This window comes from Amphibalanus amphitrite, unplaced genomic scaffold (genome assembly GCF_019059575.1).
Source record: "Amphibalanus amphitrite isolate SeventyFive unplaced genomic scaffold, NRLGWU_Aamphi_draft 000144F_arrow, whole genome shotgun sequence".
NCBI classification, from domain to species: domain Eukaryota; kingdom Metazoa; phylum Arthropoda; class Thecostraca; order Balanomorpha; family Balanidae; genus Amphibalanus; species Amphibalanus amphitrite.
The window spans coordinates 224281-245618 of record NW_024881639.1 but is presented as its reverse complement, the minus strand read 5'-3'; the positions used below and the strand labels follow the sequence as shown (position 1 = coordinate 245618).

General features: G+C 58.2%; 1 protein-coding gene across 3 annotated transcripts in view; it reads right to left on the bottom strand.

The window, feature by feature from the left end:
- Positions 1-21338, bottom strand: part of LOC122382632 (nucleolysin TIAR-like) — a 202901-nt gene that overhangs the window by 15840 nt on the left and 165723 nt on the right. For all 3 annotated transcript variants that reach the window (XM_043368214.1, XM_043368213.1, XM_043368215.1), the window contains 2 exons: positions 17009-17084; positions 11926-12028 (listed from right to left, as the gene is read on the bottom strand). In XM_043368214.1, the coding sequence (XP_043224149.1) occupies positions 11926-12028; positions 17009-17084 (179 nt within the window). The remainder of the gene's footprint in view (positions 1-11925; positions 12029-17008; positions 17085-21338) is intronic.

Below are 21338 nucleotides of genomic sequence, written 5' to 3'. Positions count from 1 at the left end.
AGAGGGGGGGGGGGGCATTCGCATTTTTGTTCTGGTTCAAACTGAGATAAGGCTAAGAGACTCGTGAAGAGCCAATACATACAATGGACAAGCAGAAGCTACTGTCATGACGCCAATTTACCTGCCGCTCCACATCAATCAAGAAGGGGCACTCGATGGCTCGAGTGGGTATCCACTCCGTGGCTGGATCTATACACACACGCAGGCGACAGTGGCGGGCGCGGCGCGCACACCGCGCTTCGATAACACACTCGCATGGCACATCGATAAGCACCCTCCCACACCATCGACAGAGCTCCCCCCCGGCACACCGTCCATCAATGGGCGGCGTCCAATACAAACGACACGTCGGCGGTCGGCGGTCGACCCTGTGCGGCGCCGGAGCGGTGTGTCCCGACCGGTCAGCTCGGCCGCCTCCCCGCCACCATTTATCGAGCAGCGCCGGAACGGGCCGCCCGCCGCAGTGACAGCCGGCTTCCGCGCCGGTTAGTGGTCGGACCGGGCCGCCCGGCAGCCGCAGCCGCCCGGGGCCGGCGCAGCTGCCACAGCCGCTTCCCGTGCGGGACGCGATCGAGGGCCGGCTTCCGGGCCGTGTCCGCTGCAGTGTCCGCCGGCACTGTGCGGAGCGGCTCCGCCGAGCGACAGCCGAACAATGGAACCGGAGAAACGCCGACTCAACCCGACTACCGGATCCGGCGTCCACCAGCAGCCAGCACGACAAAAACGAACACCCAACAACGTCCGAACTCGACATCAACCCCAACCGCTCTGGTCCAATGTAACCCCGGTAGTAACAACTCAAGAATCTTTAGCAGAAGTGTAATCAGCCATCCTTTGGACATGGGTACAGCGTTATCTTTCCTGCGTTGTCCACTGGCACGTGACACGATGATTTGCGACTATGCCCATGACAGCATGGCACGCAACTCCTTTCGCGAGTGGATATCATTCCGCAGCACCCTCTGTTCTCTGTTGATTCAAGGAGCGACAGCCGCCGACTCCCACCAACGGCGGTAAGCCCGTCTTCCACAGAGGAGGAGGAGGAGGAGGAGGAGGGGGAGGAGGAGGAGGAGGAGGAGGAGGAGGAGGAGGAGGAGGAGGAGGAGGAGGAGGAGGAGGAGGAGGAGGAGGAGGAGGAGGAGGAGGAGGAGGAGGAGGAGGAGGAGGAGGAGGAGGAGGAGGAGGAGGAGGAGGAGGAGGAGGAGGAGGAGGAGGAGGAGGAGGAGGAGGAGGAGGACTAGGAGGAGGAGGAGGAGGAGGAGGAGGAGGAGGAGGAGGAGGAGGAGGAGGAGGAGGAGGAGGAGGAGGAGGAGGACTCTGCCGCGCCGACATGGAGGCCCCCTGCCCGTGGGGTCGGTGCCCCCCTCGAGAGAGGGGGCCAAGTGCCTCCAATACGCGGACTCGACTCAAAAACTCAAGCCGCCACAACAACAAGGACGTCATCAGCAGCCGAGCCGGAGCCAGGGTTTTCGGCCGGGGGGCGAGGTAGACCGGCGTACCTCGCCCTCATAAGGCTACGAGCCGGCGACATTGAGCAAAACCCCGGCCCCACCGGCCGGGGGGAAGCCGATGCTCCAGCGCGCGCGGCACACCGGGGGAGCCGGCGCCGACAGACAGCTCAGCGCGACCTGCCGGAGACCGGGCGGGATGGTGGGCCGGGGGACCTCAGGATCATGCAGTTGAACTGCAACGGAATCTGGCCCCGGCTCACCGAGCTCAGAGCGAGGCTAGCCTCTGAGCGCCCGCACCTGGTTCTCCTGCAGGAAACCAAGCTCAGCGCGGGCCAGGAGGCGCCTACCTTCCCCGGCTATAACATCGCCGCGCGCGCAGACTGGACCCCGGTTCCGGACCCTCCCCCTGGGGCAGGAACACCCCCGGCGCCGTCATCTCTGCAACCACCACCACAGGCACCAGCGGAGACGCTCGAGGGAGCAGAGGCCAGCACTACAACTACAACAACGAGGAGACTACAAAACGCTGGACGGGGGGCGGGCCCCCCTTCCCACACAGGCCGACCTGAGAGGCCCTCTGGGACGGGGGAACCCCAAGAGAAGATGAGCTCGCCCCCCAGAGCCACGCTCCCTCGAGCATGCCGGACCACAATGCTGGACCGCACACAGTGGTGCCGGGGGTGCAGAAGCCACAGGGGGTGCGACCTTCGCCGGACCCGGACACGGACCATCGGACCATCGCAGGCGACAGCCGCCGTCGCCCCCGATGTGACTGCGGCGGCGGGAGGGGCGCCAGGGGCCCCGACCGTCAGCCCGGCCACCGGAGGGCGGCGGCGGCAGGAAGACACGGCTCCCAGAGACGGCAACGCTGAGGGCGGCATACCAAGAGGCAAGACCTGTCGGGCGCACTTTGGTCCCCAGCAGAAGAACCTGTGGTGCCGGGGATGCAGACAGAAGAAGCGGTGTGAGGTGAGACAACCCGCCGCCTCCCCGGCCATCACTACCACAGGTCCACTGGGGCCATCGCTGCCGCCCACACCAGAACCACCAATCGCCGCCCCAACGAACGCCGACTCTGGAGCAGTTACAGGCATCTTCGGTCTGGTCGTGCGACCGCGGGACGCACCGGAGCCGGGGCGACCAGGGCCCCCGGCACCGAGACCTGCCAGCAGCAGGCCGGTGCGACCCGACGGCGCTTCACCCGCCGCACAGCCTGCTCCCGTTGCACTGGTCGCGTGTCGGACTCGCTTCAAGAACGACCGCGAGACCTGGTGCCGCGGCTGTCGCAGCAAGAGGCGGTGTGAGGTGAGGGCTGGTACACAACCCCCTCCAGCTGCCGCCCACCCTGAACAAGTGGCGTCCTCCGTGGGTGCTTCGAACACGGAGAGAAGAGACGCCGGGGTCGGAGACGGCACAATGGAGGCGGGACCCGAAGGGGAGTCGGGATCGGCACAGGAAGGCATAGGGACGCGGCAACGCCCCGCAGCCAGACCGCCGCCCACCCCCAAGGGTCAAGGGGGTGTCCTGACGCTGGTGAGGGATGACATCCCGTACAGTGTCAACCCCTCCGTGTACCGCCCTACCCGACCAGATCCAAACACCTACTGCGTCTCGGTGACGGTGCACGCGTCCAAGACCCTCGGCCTGTCGGTCTACAACATCTACGCACCACCAGCGCGTTGGACGACAGGTCAGGGCACCCAGGAGCAGGGATTCCAGCCGGACGGGATTAGACTGGAGCACCCTGCCGTGGTGTGCGGCGACTTCAACGCACACAGCCTCAGCTGGGACGTCTACCAGCCCGAGACAGCTCTCGGTGAGGCCATTGAGGACTGGGCCGTCGACAACGGCATGACCATCCTCAATGACGGCGGGTGCACCAGGCAAAACCCCAGCACCGGCGGAGTCTCGGCGCCAGACGTCTCACTGGCCTCCAGGGATCTCCTGAGGTCAAGAGACGTCACCTGGGTGACGCAACGAGGAATCGGCTCTGACCACCTGCCGATCCTCGTCACATTGTCTTCGTCTGTGCAACGTCCACGACGGGAAGGCCGAGGCCGGTTCTCCCACCGGAGTGCGGACTGGCCCAAGTTTCGGGAGGAGCTGGATCAGCTGATCAACGCCTGGTCGGCCCAGCCAACCTCCCTGAACGAGGCCGCCAACAGGCTAGCAGCCACTATCCTGCGGGCGGCCAGGGCCAGCATCCCCTTCGGCAACGGCCGAGGACGACGCCCGCCCTTCTGGAATCAAGTCTGCCAGGACGCTGCTGATCGACGGGAAGAGGCACGGGTAGCTGCATCCCGTAGCCGCTCCCGCGCGGACGTCCTGCGCTACCAGGAGGAGCGGGCAACGGCCGACAAAGTCGTGGACCAAGAGAGAACCGCCTTCTTCCGCCAAAAGGCGGCAGAACTCAAGCCGGACGGAGACATGTGGCACCTGATCCGCACCATGGACGGCCGGCGACCTCCAGCAAAGCCGGCCGTAACCATCTCAAGACCGGGCACGGAAGGACAACCTGCGCAACCGACGAGACCAGCCGTCACCGACAAAGAGAAGGCAGAGCTCTTTTGTCAGGCCTATGCGCAGGTGTCCCGTCTGCCCAAGGACAAGACCTCAGATCAGTCCATCAAGATCGAGGCTAGAAGAGCCACGAGCCAGACATGCTGCAACGGCGGTCGTGACGCCTTCTGCTCGCCCTTCTCCCGCAGAGAGCTCCTGCTCGGCATCAGGAAACTGCGGAAGGGACGCAGCCCCGGGGTCGACCAAGTGACCAACGACATGCTCCATCAACTCAGCCCTTCAGCGGAACGCCATCTACTGGAGGTGCTGAACTGGAGCTGGCGTACCGGGGAGGTTCCCGCGTCATGGAGGGCGGCGGAAATAGTCGCTATTCCCAAGAAAGGGAAGCCGCCGAGCGAGACCGGCAGCTACAGACCGATCAGCTTGCTCAGCTGTATCGGAAAGCTCGCTGAACGACTCGTGCAGCATCGTCTACAACACTGGCTCGAGCGCGCCGGAAAGCTGAACCGAAACCAGGCCGGTTTTCGGAGGGGTCATTCTACACTGGACCAGCTAGCCCGTGTCACCCAGACCATCTTTGACGGCTTCGAATCCAAGAAGCCGCAGCGAGCCATCCTCGTCCTCCTGGACTATGCGCGAGCGTACGACCGGGTGTGGCGGGATGCGCTGTACGCTAAGATGCGGCGACTGGGTGTACCGGGCTGTGCCACACGCTGGATCAGGGCCCTACTCAGCGACCGGCGCGCTAGAGTGAGATGGGGCACGTCAACCTCCCGGTGGCGGGTCTTCCAGGAGGGCCTGCCGCAGGGTAGCGTGCTCGCCCCTCTCCTCTGGCTCATCTACTGTAACGACATCGACGACCAACTCCGGGCCGGAGACTCGAGCCCAACAGTCTCCCTCTTCGCGGATGACGTGGCCCTTCTCGCGACGGGCCGCTCTCTGCAGGAGTGTGCGGACAGGCTCCAACCGGCCCTGGACGAGGTCAGCCGCTGGGTGAAGACTTGGAAGGTCCAACCTAGTCCATCCAAGTGCGTGATGACCACCTTCACGCTGGACCCCAAGGAGTGCGGCGGCAAGGTCAAGCCCCAGCTCAGCTTCTGCGACCATCCGCTAGGCTACGAGGAGACGCCCACCTTCCTCGGCCTGAAGCTGGACTGTCAGCTGACCTTTGCCGCCCACATCGCCGCCCTCAGAGAGAAGATGGCAAAGCGCCGTGCTTGCCTGTCAGCGATTGCCGGAAGGAGCTACGGAAGCCACCGTAGCACACTCCGCATCGCCTACAAGAGCTACGTGCGCTCCCTCTTCGACTACGGGGCGGCCATCTACTTCACCCATGCGGCACCGGCTGTTCGCGAGCGCCTGGAGGTAGAGCAGCGGAAATGTGCGCGCCTGATTACCGGCTGCATCAAGCTCACGGATAAGGAGACCCTGGTGGCGGAGGCAGGCCTCCCTCCGCTATCACTCCGTGCCAAGGAGCTGGCAGCCGGCGAGTACGCGCGCATAGTCCGTCTACCTCCGGGAGACCCCGCTCGCAACCTACTGGACAAGACACCACCACCGAGACTCCGCTACCGGGCCCACGAGGCATGGAGGCGCGCGGTGACGTCTGCCGAGGAGGCGGGTCTGCCACCGCCACCGCCGGCAGACGAGGACGCGACCCTCTCACACAAGCCATGCTTTCGTCGGGTCGGTAGGTGGGCCTGCGACAGGGCGGGCTTGAGCGACCTCCCAGTGGAGCCCCTGGCACTCTACCAGGGCGCACCACCCTGGCACCACTGTGGAGACGCCGTCCGTTTCGTGCTGGACCTGCCGCAGCCCACAAGGAGGACAGACCAGCCGGAGAAAAGAAAGGAGGCGGCGCTAGCGGCGCTGGCCCTCGTCCCCGACCCAGACTGCACTATCTGGTCGGACGGATCCGCCAAGGAAGGCACCATCCAAGGCGGCGGTGGAGCGATCCTGGAGCTCCACCGCGAGGGACGCACAATCGAGTGCGTGGCACCGGCCGGTCGAGTGTGCAGCAGCATGAGGGCGGAATTGGTGGCAATGACGGAGGCTCTGACACGCCTCCAGGAGCTACCGGCCCCCTCGAGAGCACTCATCAAGAGAGTGCTGCTCTGCACAGACTCCCGGTCGGGGCTCCAGCTACTCAGCCGCGGCCCGGATGACCAACAGTCGGCCATCGGTCAGCGCGTCTGGGGCCTAATAGACGCGCTGACAGCCGCAGGGACGGACATCACCCTGCACTGGGTCCCGGGCCACGCCGACCTCGCCGGCAACGAGGCAGCTGACCGCCTCGCTAACCAAGCCGCCGCCGACTGCGCTCAAGAGGAGGCCCCGATTGACCTACCCAGCGCGCGGACAGCTATTCGCCGCTGGACATCGGAGCTGGCCTCCGCACGAGCGCAGCGACACCCTCACCGAGACCCTACTCCGAGCCACGATGAGCTGGACAGGTGGGGCCAGGTCACCTTGTCCCAGCTTCGCACTGGATACTGCCCACTGGTGCGAGCCACAGCCCATCGTCTCGGTTTGGTCGCAGACTCGACCTGCCGAGCTTGTGGCGAGGAGGAGGAGGACGTGGAGCACCTCCTGGTCGGGTGCCCCGCACACGTGGCGGCGAGGGCCGGCTTCTGGGGGCACTGTCCTACCCTGGAGGAAGTGTTCTCGGGGCTGGCCGAACATGTCATCAACTTCTTGAGAAGAGTGGGGCGGGTGCAGGTCGCCACCGACCCGCCCCCGCCGGCCGCGCCCTAGGCGCGGTCCGCGACCGCGCAGAGAAGAAGAAGAAGGACTCTGCCGCCGCGTGGTGCGCGGACGACTACCAGTCGGCCCCATGCGACACTAACTGGTATATAATCGCGTCCGCACCACGCCGGCCGCTGATCTCACTAATTATGAATAATTTCAGATGAGCCAGCTAATTAAATTATGAGCACTTAGCGCCATAAAAAGGATGCTTTACAGATGCAGATAACGAGGTAACAGTAGCATAAAGGCTAGATTAAGTTTGTATTCGAGTCGTAACTCTTGCCGAAACGGTTTGATTAGGTGTATCTCTGCCGCGTTTCTGTTATCGTAACGGTCTTAATCTAATAATTTGAACGTTGTTAACAGACCACATGCAGTAATTCTGGCAACATCTTAGAAGCAAAAACAACGATGCCAAGAATTTCATTGCAAATATAGGAATAGTTTCCGGTCTCGTTGGCATGGTAAATGAGAATCCACCACGTCGAGTGCTGACGTCCTCAGTGAAATGGAAGCCATGAAAATAGTTATCCCAGTAACATAGACATTTCCTATAAAGTCATCATTACTCTATCAATACCGTCCAATATTTTGTTCGGTGAACATATCGTTACGCCACCCAATGCCCCGTGAAGATCAAGCCACTCAATCAAAGACTCGGCGGTGCTGTGATGGTTTTAGCGGAAACGCCCGCGGGGGATTCCTCGGGCTGTTCCGTGAACAATGAAACATGTTCCGCTTTATTTATTGTCAAAATTGAATGTCAACTTTACAGCGGCATTTCCAACAAAATCCATTTCTACGTCAATGGGTGTTGTGAGTCCGTTGCTATGTTGTTTGATTTTGGAGGATGTTGCCCTGTCCGGGGATAGCATGATTGGGATAAAATCACAGAATGATCTAGCTTCACCGGCAGCCAGTTAGTCATTCTCCACCCATTACCTTGGACAAACCGGACAAACGTCACCCAGGCTGAGCCATCAGTTAACCTCGATTAATAATGCTGTACCAAAATATCAAGCTGGTATAACAAAAAATAAGATGATTATTTGAGGTTGTGATTATACTGTCAAGTGGAGGTGTTACAGGCAAGTCTACAGGAGTAAATCAGTAATGTTTCTTTCAGGCCGTTGCGCGTCATGATCGGTTCGAACGTTCGCCCCCACTCCATGTCGTTAACATTTCAGCACTGGCGGCGCTGATGCCCCCCTATGTACCCCTCCCTCCTCGGGCCACTGGCGACGCCCATGCAGCCTATGCCCCCTCCCCCCTCCCGCCGGTGGGGTTCTCAGTAGCGCAGTGCACGGCCGTTCGGCCTGGTGACTGGACTGCACGACAGCCGGTCATACTCGGCCACTTGCCGAGTGGTAAATGATAGGGTCACGTCGCAGACGGCGGCCGGCGGTCGCAGCGCTGGTCGACCGTGTTCCGAGTGATACCGCACTCCGCCTTGGACCGAGCATGGAACATCAAAGGTGGGCGGCGGGCGGCACAGCGCAGCCGGAGGTCATCACTGGTCGGCGCCTCTGCAGCGCCGCCGGCCGGCTCATACCGACTGCCTTGTGCAAACAGTAATTAGTCACAGCGAGGGCTCATTTCATAATGCGGCTGGGGCGGTCACAGCCGGCGGCGCGTGCTACGCCATCGGTCACGCGCGCCGCTGTGTCACTGGCGGCGGCGGCGGCGGAGCGCCTCATGAGCCGGCCGCCGGCCGCCGGAGTCGGCTCCCACCGGCGGCGGCCGTCGCGGCGCGGCCGGGACAAAGGCCCGCTCATTGGTCGCTAATCGATGCCGCCCGGACGGCCGGCGACGGAAACTGAAGAGCTGCCGCCGCCGCCGGCCCGGTGGCCATTCTTTACCGGCGCTCATAACGACACCGGATGGAAAAACAATCGGTCCGCCCGCCCCTGGTGCCCGGTGTCGACCGCGCTGGGCCGGCGGGCCGGACCGGGCCGGACCGGACCGACCGCCGTGGATCGGACCGGGCCGACCGCTGCGGATCGGACCGGACCGGATCGGCGGACCGGACCGGACCGACCGCCGTGGACCGGACCGGGCCGGATCGCCGGATCGGCTACAACCGGACATTTCCTTAGGAAGCTGAAAACACACACTGCTTACGATGGGAACACGAGTACCCACATATTTGCAAGAAGTGAGTCAAAAGCTGCTGAAGCCGCTATTTATCATATATCCGCTCATTTGCTATTGACAACCAACGCTCAAAGTGACGTGCCGATGTTGTCGGAGGAGCATCAGCTTCGATTGATTTATGTTTGCATTCCCCTTGTTCACATTCATAGCACGTATCAAGGAGGGAAGAAACAATCCAAGTTTTCATGCGTTCTCATGCTTCATTTGGTTTACTGCTTCTACCATCGACCTCGCTGCTATCAAGTCCCATCGAACATGAGGCACAACACCAGCTCTCGTGACCACGGCACGCAACAGCCTCCCATGAGGCCGCCAACGGCCGCCGGCTCACCCCAACTTGGAGACAAACTCATCCGGGCATTTATTATTGGTCGTGGCTGGCCGCAGCGGCTCCTCTAAGCGCCACTCCAACCACATCCGGGCCAGTTATCGGCGGCAACATCAAACGAATCGAAAAACTTGGTCGAAGCCGCCACATAAAACGGCAACTCGCCGAGAAACATGGACTCCTCGGGCCGATCAGCGGCACAGACGTCACCGTGAAAACAGCGCCGCAACTGGGGACGGCGCCGATACGATAGCGTGCAGGTCGCGACCGTGGCGAGCGAGCATCCCAGTGTCGTGGACGACTCGGCGGCGGCGGTGGCGGCAGCGTCGCGCCATAACCGTGCCGGCCGCGCCATAACTCGCCTTTCGCTGACGTGTTGGTCGCCGCCGTCGGCATGCGCCCGGGCCGTAACCGCGCCATCATTTCATGCGCGGCTTTGTTTGCGCCGCCAGTGTCATGGAAACATGTCGGTAAATTATCTGGGGCGCCGGGGGAGGGGCGGCTACGCGGGCCGGCGGACCATCACTCGCCCCACCACAGCACTGACACCACGGTCGGCGCGGCCACTCGCGTGCAGGATCACTCCAGATCCGCCATTATTGTCCCAATAGTACAGCATTACGTGAGGTGCAGCTAGACTTAAACCGACAGCGATATTTCTCTGGCAGGCCTTTTTGAAATAGATATGACAAACCTTTAGGGGGGAATAACTATAAAGTGAAAGCCATTAAAAACAAGCTTTTTCACTAAGCTAGTTTTGAGAGACACACGCTACATCGTAACGCAAGCATGATGGAGCATAAATGTGTCAAGAACAAGAAAAACACATCCGATACGGACGGTGCATTTTCAGCACGGAAAAAGGATACCGCGCCGAGCGCACATATGAAGACAACTCTGCTGTAATTCGATTCCCGAACAACAAGATCGCGACTCGCTAAGAAAATAAAGGCCTCGAGAACGGCTTATTTTGAGCACGGTGGCCCGAAACCTGAGTGGCACGCATTGCAGGGTCTCTTCAGAAGCAGGCCATTAGCTGTAACTCAATGAGGAGTGACGAGCATCTCCCACGGGATGGTCAGTAGACTGTAGAACCGTGAATAAATACGTCCACCTCCTTCCAGTACAGTGCAAGCTCAAAACAAAACTAAATAGACCAACAAATACGTGTCGAAGTAGGACAGCCAGCTCGCCTCTGTGGTAAACTCAATTATGAGTCTGAAGGGAGCGGACACACTCAGCACTGATCCTGTTCTCAGCTAACTAGGTGAAGCCGAACACCATTGACATGCCACAACTAGAACACATCATTTGTGCAGCCGTATTGGGATGTTGACGCTCAAAGTAGCACATTTGGCCACCAGAGTGATTTAAGCAGAAACGGATAAGAGATTTACTGTCGTCAAGTGACAATTTTGATGAACGCGCCCAGCACTCCACACGAGCAGCCTAAGGATTTACAGACTGGCTGGGGTTACATAATCAGTAAACGATTGACAAAACGGCGCCTTCATCGATCCGCTGCCTTTCTGCTAAGATTGTCCATTTTTAAGTGCTTTGAAATTACCTTGTTATGATCATCTGGTTTACGAGTGTAGCTAGGTATTCTTCAAGACATGTGACGGCAAAGCTTCGCTCTGCATGCCAGCATAATGGACAAGAGCCGAAGGGAACGCGGAGAGAAAAAGAAAGTGGGTCCCAAAGATAGAGAGGACAGGAGGGAAGTAGTAGGGAAGAGTAAGGATGAAAGCGAAAGAGGAAGTGAGAGAGGCAGATGACGCGGGTTCAAGACGGGATAGATTTTAAAGCTGGGTCGGCTCTGGGCCAGCACATAAATACGGGCGGTGACCGTCAACGGCGGGTCGGTCCGGCTGGGGCAGGATCACAGAAGCCACCCGCACCGCTGCCGGGGGCGACACAGCACCGATATTGGGGGAGAAGGAAAGAAAGGAGGGAGGGGAGAGAGGGTGGAAGAGAAAAAGAGAGAGATAGAGAGCGAATAGGAAAGAGAGAGAGAGAGAGAGAGGGAAAGAAAGAGGGAGCCAAGCTTTGAGAAATCGCGACGAATCGGCATTGGAGACTGTCCGACCATCGCGATCGGCCGTGTCGAATGTGACGGCCCTGGCCGGTCGCCTGTCACCCCAGCAATCAGAGCAGTCACAACTGGAGCCCCGCGCGCCGCCTGACCTGTCAGCGCGGCCGATGACAACTGTCACAGCCGTCACCCAGCTGTCACCGACCTCACCTGATGCCGATCGGGCCGCGCGAGCACGAGCCGCCTCCAGACACCTTATCGCCGACACTCGTTGCATATTCAGGGCCTGAGCACACTCTAATGGTTTTCCTAACACCAATGAATATGTATGGTGATGCACGCTAAGCTGCGGGAGACGCACCATCAAAAGCCAGATAAGAACTGGCCCATCCGCGGTAATGTGACGAAAGAACGGCACGGCGCCGCCGTAACGACCGGCCGCTTCCTGCCGAGCGCCGGCCGGTCATCACTGGCTGGCGGTGTGTGTACGGAGGAGGGGGGGAGAGAGAGAGAGAGAGAGAGAGAGAGAGAGAGAGAGAGAGAGAGAGAGAGAGAGAGAGAGAGAGAGAGAGAGAGAGAGAGAGAGAGAGAGAGAGAGAGAGAGAGAGAGAGAGAGAGAGAGAGACCCGGGACAGCACACGGGGGGGGGGGGGTGGCACACATAGGGGACGGCACAGCGCGCTACTCACGGTCGTTTTTGGGAGCCGGCGGCTTGCGCGTGGCCCAGTTGGTTCGGATATTTCTGCTGCCCAGATACTGCCCGCTCATGGCTGTGATCGCGTTTTCCGCCTCCTGAAAGAACACAAGCGCGTGTGTTAGTGGTGTGCGTGCGTTTCCACAGACACTGGTGAGGGCAGATACGCGCGCACACAAACGTCTGAGCTTGACCCGGTTGGGACGGGATGCGGACTGTCAGACTGGCACTTAAACACGGACCTCCTCGGACGGCACAGCAAACACACATCGCGCCGAACAAAGACCGGACGGAAGGGTCCCCATTTGGCGGCGTCTCCGTTCTCCGTGTGTGTGTGTGTGAGTCGGCCCAGACTACATAAGGCACCAAAGCCCGTGCCATGAAGCAGCCCGGTCTGCCTGCCCGCCGACCACCGCGCCGCGACCGGTTGGTTTCTTTCTCCGAGACAGTCAGGACGGTACAACAGAGGTCATTCGAGGGCCATCCCATTGCCTGGGCGGCACCATTGCGGCGAATGTGATGTTGCCGTTCGGCAGGGTAGTACCGGCGCCCCATGTCGGCCGCTATGAATGACTAAGTTACGGCACACACGGCGCAGTCCCGGATGATTGAGTTTTCATGTCATTAAACCTGCCGCCCAGACCATGAATTCCGGAGTGCCTGAGGCGATGAGCGCGGCGGGGGATGAGGCGCGCGGACGAACAGACACCTCGTCTCGGCTCATAGCTAGCGGTGTCAGATGACGGGCATTGTCTCCGTTGGCAACCGCCGAAACGATTGCGGCAGAGAGACCATGCCAAGGGAAGTGTCGCATCAAAAGTCATTGAGTAAAAATGTTTCATTGATTGTTCAGCATTCAGTACATAGATCGAGACAAGTAAGTTAATGCCATTTTCCTAGCTACCAGACACATCAGCGTGGGACACCTTTTTTTCCCATCCGGCTGGCAGCACTGACGGCGCTTCGGAGCGGACCGACCGGCCGTTCGAACGTCCTCAGTCCTCAGCCCCATTTCGGTGTGTAGCGATCACCAGTCGGCCGGGGGAGCGGCACGGACAGTCCGCGAAGGCCGGCGACTCCCCATTAACCCGAGTGGCTGGGCGGCCGGCGCAGTCAGAGGCCAAGGCCCGGGGAGGGGCGCCAGATTTGACGTCAGAGGCCACGGCCGGGGAGGAGAGGCAAAAGGAGCTCAATGGAGCGGGATAGTAGAAACGGAAACCAATGAGCGGCGACATCATCGGAAAGCAATGTCTTATTGATCTTCGATATCTGTAGTCCCAAAATTGGTGCTATGGAAACAAAAACAGGAACAATTTTTTCACGCACCACAATGTGCATGTCTATTACAATGTTAGGAATAGGATGCAGCTATACACACTGCACAGTGCACGTACCTTGGATATAGTCAGTAGTCCCCGATGGAAAAGCAGTCATCATCGTACCTATTTTTTTTTTGCAATTTCGGAGTGATTCACGCAAGATAGTTGTAGTTTGGAAAGCTTTTGTTTATCTTGATAGTAAATGAGACGAGCTGATTTTGTCTAAATCAATCAGTCAGATACAATCCGAGGACGTTGTAAGGGAAAAGAAGTGTCCAATGACGGGTCGCTGTGCACATAATACACAACACATTTTCCAGATAAATCCAAATAAATCCCAATGATCACGACGAGCAGAATAGAGCTGATAATCTCAATGGTTCAAGAGGGGCAGATTACATTCTCTTTTCAGTCTTATCTGTTCGGGCATAGCACGTGGGCGTAACATGAGTAAAATATTACGATAATAAGTCCAACCTTTTGGAAACATAATGTCAGAAGCAGCGCAGTGCACTCATATATAACTCGCCATAAGACATAAAACATAACCGTATCATCTCGCCCTTATTGCTTCATTTATCTCAATCCGCTTGCCTAGCTTTCTCAGTTCTCATTACGACGAATGGGCGTCAAATGTGCGGCCCGCTGGACCATAAAACTCGTGCCACAAACCGAGAGCGGCCGACGGGACGGTGGCAACGACTGTTAGTGCTGGCGCAGAGACGCGGCACTGCTGCACTCTAGAGCTGGGACAGTAGGGAGACAGCGAGAGGCAGGAGACAGAGACAGAGGCAGAGACGCGGCACTGCTGCACTCTGGAAACGGGGACATCAGCGGCTCTTCGTACGGGGACAGCGAGGGGCAAGAGACGGAGACAGGGACAGAGGCAGAGACGCGCCACTGCTCCACTCGAGGAGATGGGACATCAGCGGCTCACAGTACTGAGGCGGTGAGAAGCAGGAGAAAGAGACAGAGATAAATGCAAAAAAAAGAGCCAGGGACGCAGATAAATGGAAAGACCGCAATCAGAACAGAAGCAAACAGAAAGACTGACATATGGGAAGAATAACAGAGGTGAAAAGTATGATGGAGGTGGATTGGAACGTGGCGATGAATTAGGACTAACGGCGCCGGTATAGATAGCAACCGGATACGCATCCTGGCGCGATAGAGCGAGGCAGAGCGAGAGGGGAGCAGTTTGAAGACTCGCAAAATTTCGACAACAAAACAAAGTTGGACTAATTAGCAGCAATTTGCATGCGACTGCGCGCCAACGGCACGGCGTGGACCGCGACTGCCAGGCTACCGAGGTTAGAGAGGCACCCGGCGGCACCGGCGCCCGATATATACGAGACGTTTAATTACACTATTTTCCCTATTGCCCCCGTAACTGACGCTAAGGGCGCACTAATTCCACACTTGCGGAGACCGCGACTGAGTGAGCGGCCCAAATTGGCCGTGCCATTTAAAGAAACACCGCCCGCTGGACTGGGGCGACGGTGCTATGGGCTGCAGCCGGCGCTAGCGTGGCAGCTAGCAGGGAGGCTACCTGAGGGAAACGGAGCACCTCAACGCGACAACACCGCCAGACTGCCGGACAGCCAGAAAGGAACGCTGATCGGCAGTGACGCATTACCTCCCCACAGTGAGAAGTGAGAACATGGACTGACACAAAGAGTACTGCGACATCCACAACGCAGCACGGGACGCCACCGGTGCTGATAGGGGTCCCGACATATACCCACGTCAGTAAATCAGCGCGGAACTTCAGGCGCACTTCCTCTGTCTGAACTTCGTCGTCTCTGTCTCGTATAATTTATTTTGACGGATAGTCGTGGTATCCAGCTGAGCACGGAAACCGGTGAGTCCCCGCCCGTTTAAGAAGCTGACTGGCTGGTTTAATGACTGCCTCACGCTCTCATGGCTATTCAGCGCTACAACGACTGAGTTGAAAGTTAACTGGAAACGTCTGCATACTATTCACAGAGTTATGGCGTTACTATATTCACTGAATCGTTCAGCATCTTGCCCTTAAATATTTTTAATCCGTGATTCTAACAGAACCGTCGCTAGAGGATAGGTTGCGGCCGCGGGCTCCGCCGTGACTCCGAAACAGCCCACAGCAGGACAGCACACGACATCTCACTACAAGACAAAACACGATGACATCTCACATCGGACAGAACACACGGACATATCACGACATGGCAAAGCACACAGACATCTCACAGCATACAACGCAAGCTCTGCCGCAACGGATACTTAGAATCACATGCATAAGTCATCAGAGACACAAAGCTGGAGGAACTTTTCAAACTTGTATACTGCAGGAGTTTATGTCAACCCTCAATTTCAGGTGGCAGGTGGTGGGCTGGCAATGAACAGAACAGCAGCGCAGCAGCCAACTTGCGCAAATAACCACCTCTGCTAAAACATCGCGTCTCGCTCCTAGACCTCCGTGGAGATGGCTGAGGAGAAAACAGAGTCCTACTCTCCACACTCATAATCCTTTCCGGCCCCGTCACGGCTCGAGTTTTCGTGCTGCACACGCCTCTCGTACGCTAACTCAAAGACAAACCTACAGAACACGAGAGGGTGAACACGAGAATGAGCGTAGCTATGTTCTAAATGGAACTCCTTCAGTGAAAACAGATCACCCCACCCACGTTCGATACACGAAATCACAAATCTTGAAAACCTTAATAATGTCCCGAGAACGACCAAACATGATGCTTAGTTTTAGGGACCGAATCAATCATGCTGTCCCTCAATAATACAACATTCGGCGTCGGAACACCCTGGCGAAGTCGTCTGATGTCACTAAATCCTGGCCAAGACTTCTGAAGTCACATGTTTCTCGCTAGCAGCGAATGACGAATATCCCGAGAAACAGTCCGACGGCAAATTATTTTGAATAGTTACACGCTGAGCAGGGATAAAAACGAGTCATTTAACAAACCAAATAAAGTAAGATTACACTCATTGAGAGCAATTAGGTAAGTACCTACAAATGACGGTCCTGAACATAGTTAAAAGATGCTGGTTTGTCTAGCACAAGAAATGGGTCCAACAAATTGGATTACAACCATCCTGACCTCGGCCGAAAACTTGACCCTGACAAACAGAGTCAGACTAGATATAACTTTTAAAAAGGGACGAAGCATGAAGATTAATGGCGGAACCAAATGGTCTGTTGCATGCGCTATGGAATCCAGGAGATAATATACATCTTCCAAGGCAGTCACTTCTTCACCACTCTGATAAGTTGTTCCAACTATAGTGAAGATTGTGCGGAAGTTCCGACCCATTTGCCAAACTAGACAATGAACATTGATACTCGTTTAGACAACTGGGAAAACACAGTACAGGAAAAAAACTGGACGTCGATGGCGTGTGTCTCTCTGAAATGCTGAAGTTCATGCGGTTTGAGGCAGTAAGTGGTTTATGACAGGGAAAGGGTGAAACACTAATGAGCAGTATTAAAACTCCATTAAAACAGAGGTAATATAAGTTTTAATGAAGTGACTAACATATAGGTACCGTTGGCAAATCACACGGCATAATCACACAGGCACCGACACCAGCAACAATGACAGGCTCTCTGCTATAATAATGCCTAACACATAGTAGTCGCTCGTCAGCACCCGCGAGGCCACAGATGAGCTGTAGCCATAGAGACACTCCCAGGCCTAGTGACACTCACAAGTCACAGTGGTACTCCCAAAGACAGACTACTGCGAGGAGCGCAGCGGTACTCACCATCTTTTTGACGAAGGAGACGAACCCGTAGCCTTTGGACTTTTGCGTCTGAGGATCACGGACCACTCGACAGTCTCTGCAACAAAGGACAATACGGGGTCAGTAGCGCCGGCGACATACTGGGACCTACCGCGGCACCGCCTCCCTACAGCTGACATGTGCGACTTTTACTAACCGCCAAGGATGGAAGCAGAGGCGAACGAGGTGAACAGCAACGCCTTTTCGACAGAAAATTACCGCTGCCCTGTTTGGGCCAACACGGGCGCGGCCGCCCGAGGCCGGCGCGCGGCCGACCTCATGTATGCTCATCAGACGGCGGGTCATCACCGGCCGTCCAATCAGCCGGCCGGCAGCCAGATAGCGCGCCCGTTTGGGCCAATAAATGACCGCCGGCCAAATCAGCGTCCAGCCGCCGCCCGGCTATTGGCGGCCGCCGCGGTCGGCAGAGCAGCGCCCGGCTCGGCCATGCGCTGGGAGCGGGCGGCGCTCCGCTCAGGTCGGCGGCGCTCGACTCAGGTTGGAGGCGCTCTGCTCAGGTCGGCGGCATGGCGCTCGCTCCACATACCTACTCAATGCCGTTGCCGCCGACAGCCAGCAGGGAACGCCAACAACGATCGGTCCCCGATACCGGCACGGAGCAGGCCGTGCGCCACCGCCGCCGCCACGTCCGCTCCATCGGCCGACAAAGTTGAACAATGCACTCTCCAAGATTCGGTCCGGCCGACGACGCAAGACCGGCCTCAACTGCGTCGTTCGTATTCAGTTAAGCCTCCTATCGCAGGCGGATCTAAATTTGATTGCACTAATGCACCAATTACATAAACAGGCGCGCGCGGCGCCCGCTGAGGAAAAACAGGAGCGGCGGCCCGACAGGAACGGAGGGCCGGGCCGGGCGGGGACGGGCGGAGGGCTGAGGGAGGGGGAAGGAGGGCCCATCCAGGCAGGCAGCTGACCCAGTGAGCGAAAAAGCGGCGCAGCGCGGCGGCGGGGCAGGGTAGGATAGACCATGACGAATTCAAACTGGAATAATCTTACCGACAGTAATAGCAGTTGCCGATAACAGCAACAGTATTTGTACCGTATCATGCATCAAATTTGCAAATTAATCATGATGTAGGCATGCATTTTCCTCGTGAAGCGATGGCATGAATTGATTGCACGACCAGAGAAGCCGAACCCAGAGTCGGGAGTCGGGACTACATAGGGCTGGCCGTGACCGGCGCTGACCCCGACCCGCTGGGCCGGCCGGCCGGAGCATTAGTTTGTCTGTGGCGATGTGGTGCCAGGAGGCCCAGGCGACGTTGTCATGCCACTACGGAAAACAATGCCGCGCCGGAGCGGCCATTGTGGCGGCGGCCGCCGGCCGGCCACGCAATCAGCCCGGCTGGAGCACGCCCTAATGCCGGGCGCAAACAGCCAAATCCGCGGATACGTGCCGGTGAAGGGGCAGTGATTGCCCAGCCGTATCATTAGGGTATTCAGGCGGGGGTCGGGCCGTGAGGGCCGGCAGGGCCGAGTGGCCCGCCGGCCGGCCGGGGGTGCGGTCGATGGTCGGCCATACACGGGTGCCCGGGGCGCAGGGTGCGACCCCCCGCCGGACGCTCACCCCGGCGAGCCGCCGCTGTGTCGGCCGCAGGCATGCACGCGCCGCTGTGTGTGTGTATGTGTGTCGGCGGTGTGTGTGCGGCCCGCCGCCAGTAATTACCGTCGTGATGGCGCCGGCCGCGGCCGACAGCGCGGGCCAATGGCACCCGGCCACGACACGCCACCGCCGTACCGTCCGAACACGGACCACAGCACAGGGGCACACACTGGCCGCAGACGGCAGCGCCTAGTTCTCACGGACCGGACGCATCCAAATCGACTTTCGTTTAGCGTGCTTGGCGGCCTGAAGACGCCATGAGCTTCCTAAGGAGCTATATCCGTTATTCGCCAGCGGACAGTTAGCACGGACAAATGTCGTCGGTCGCCGGAGCCCGCTCGAATTCGATCCCATTGCCGGCAACAAACGGCAAATACATTCCGAGCGGCCCAGCGCAGCCGATCAACAAACGAGCCGACTCGATCCGAGTCAACGACTCTGGTCTCTGGAGCGCGGCAAGAGTCGGCGAACCACGGGCCCTTCAAACAAACTAATTGTCGTCAACTGGGCTTCAATTGCGCCCTTTTCTCTGTACCTCGCACATATGTACTACCAAATCCCTAGTCCCTACACATGTATATTAAGTATACATATTTATGCAGGTTATGTGCCTATCAACACATAAGCTGCTTGAATTGATTAATGAATCAAATCGCCCAGGTATAATCGGTATCAATCAATATCATCGGTATAAATCACGAAGGACGTGCATTTTAACCCAAAAATTGGCCATAACTTCATACCACCTGGAGGGACTAAGGCTCGTGATCCCGTCAACCACGGACTATCCCCATCAGGAGTCTCGTGCATCGAACAACGGAGTGATTCGAACCTAGGTTCTCAAACCACCGGGAGGCTGCACCACTAACTGAGCTACGGGGCGGAGCATTGTGAAGTTCATTTAACTAACAAGATCCCTCATCTTATTCCCAAGCAGCTGCCTGTTTGTCTATCTGTCTGCCGGTCCCGTCTCTCCTTTCTCCCAGATTCGCCACCCCTCCAGCCTGTTTCTTCTCGTCCGTTTCCTTCCGTTCGCACTTGTCGCCGTCGGCACGGCCTCCGTTCGGCAGGGCGGTGACAAACGAGCTCGCCGACGCACGGAAAACACCGGCACGAAATCCAGCCGGCCGCATGAATTCCCGCCCTGCGACGCTGTAATTTTATGCAGCCAGCACCAATAGTTTAAGCGCCACTGAAAATAGACAGTAAAGAATGAAAGCAAAGATTAATTGTCGGGAAAAGTAGGTGAGATACGCCGCTTAGGACTGTTGTTATGCAAATGAGACAGACTGAAGCCAGTCAAGCAAAACAAAACCACAAAATAAAACACCACGAGCAGCAAACCGCAGCGGGGTTCTTCAGAACAGTAGCACGCGACAGAGGCAAATGGGTCGTGAGTCACAAAATGAAGCCGCTAATTATTAACTACTCAGCACTGAGCGCACCAAGGAAAACACGACCATTCTTTGTAGAGCAAATTGTCTTGAAAGAGAAGGCTGAAATTAAAATAGCTCCACAACTAGAACAGAAAGAAGAGACAACACTCGACAGCAGAGCATGCCAAAAAGGAGGCGAGTGGAGCAGGGAAAAGGAACAAAAATAGAATAGTTAGCATTGGACCGCAGAGGTTCCTCATGATCTCGCTCACGACTAACATTTCCTAAAATAAATGTACGAAACACCCCACTCAGAAGACCACTAAGCGAAACAATCACTTACGGAGGCAGTAGCGCAGGCCCCGGTACGGGACTATGGCACACTGCGCTCAGCGGCGCGAGCTAGCCAGGTGAAATGTGCTAATTTCAGTAAGTGGACGGCTATGGCGACGACGATCGTAAACGGAGCGCTTTGGCGAGCGGTAGGGAAGACGGTCATCGCCCGGCGTGAGAGATTGCCGGCTCACTGGCGGCCGTCACGGGCCGGGGACCATCACAGAGAGGACCGTCACGGGCCGAGTACCGCCACAGAGAGGGACCGTCTCGGGCCGGGCCGCGTCACAGAGGGGACCGGGTGCCGTCACAGAGAAGAGAGGTACCGGGTACCACCTCAGAGGGGACCGGGTACCACCACAGAGGGGACCGGGTACCACCACAGAGGGGACCGGGTACCACCTCAGAGGGGACCGGGTACCGCCACAGAGGGGACCGGGTACCGCCACAGAGGCCGGGACCGGATACCGCCACAGGGGGACCGGGTACCGCCACATGGGGGACCGGGTACCGCCACAGGGGGGACCGGGTACTGTCACAGGGGGGACCGGGTACCGTCACAGGGGGGACCGGGTACTGTCACATGGGGGGGGGCGGGTACTGTCACAGAGAAGTACCGGGTACCACCTCAGAGGCGATCAGAGGCGACCGGGTACCGCCACAGGGGGGGGGGGGGGACCGGGTACTGTCACATGGGGGGGGGGGGTACTGTCACAGGGGGGACCATAGAGGCAGGGCATCGTCACTGGCCGGAGACCGGGCCGTGATCCGTCACTTAGAGGAGACATGGGCAGTGTCACAGGGCAAAAACACGAAGCCGTCTAGAGGACTTTGTGAACTAAACCCCGTCACAGAGGATACGCAAGGACCCTATGAAACATGACTGCACCTACAACGGGGATTTACCCACCACAAAGATCACGAACAAGGAGAGATCTCTCGCGCAGAGATCACCGGCGCGACGCGCCACACCGTCGGC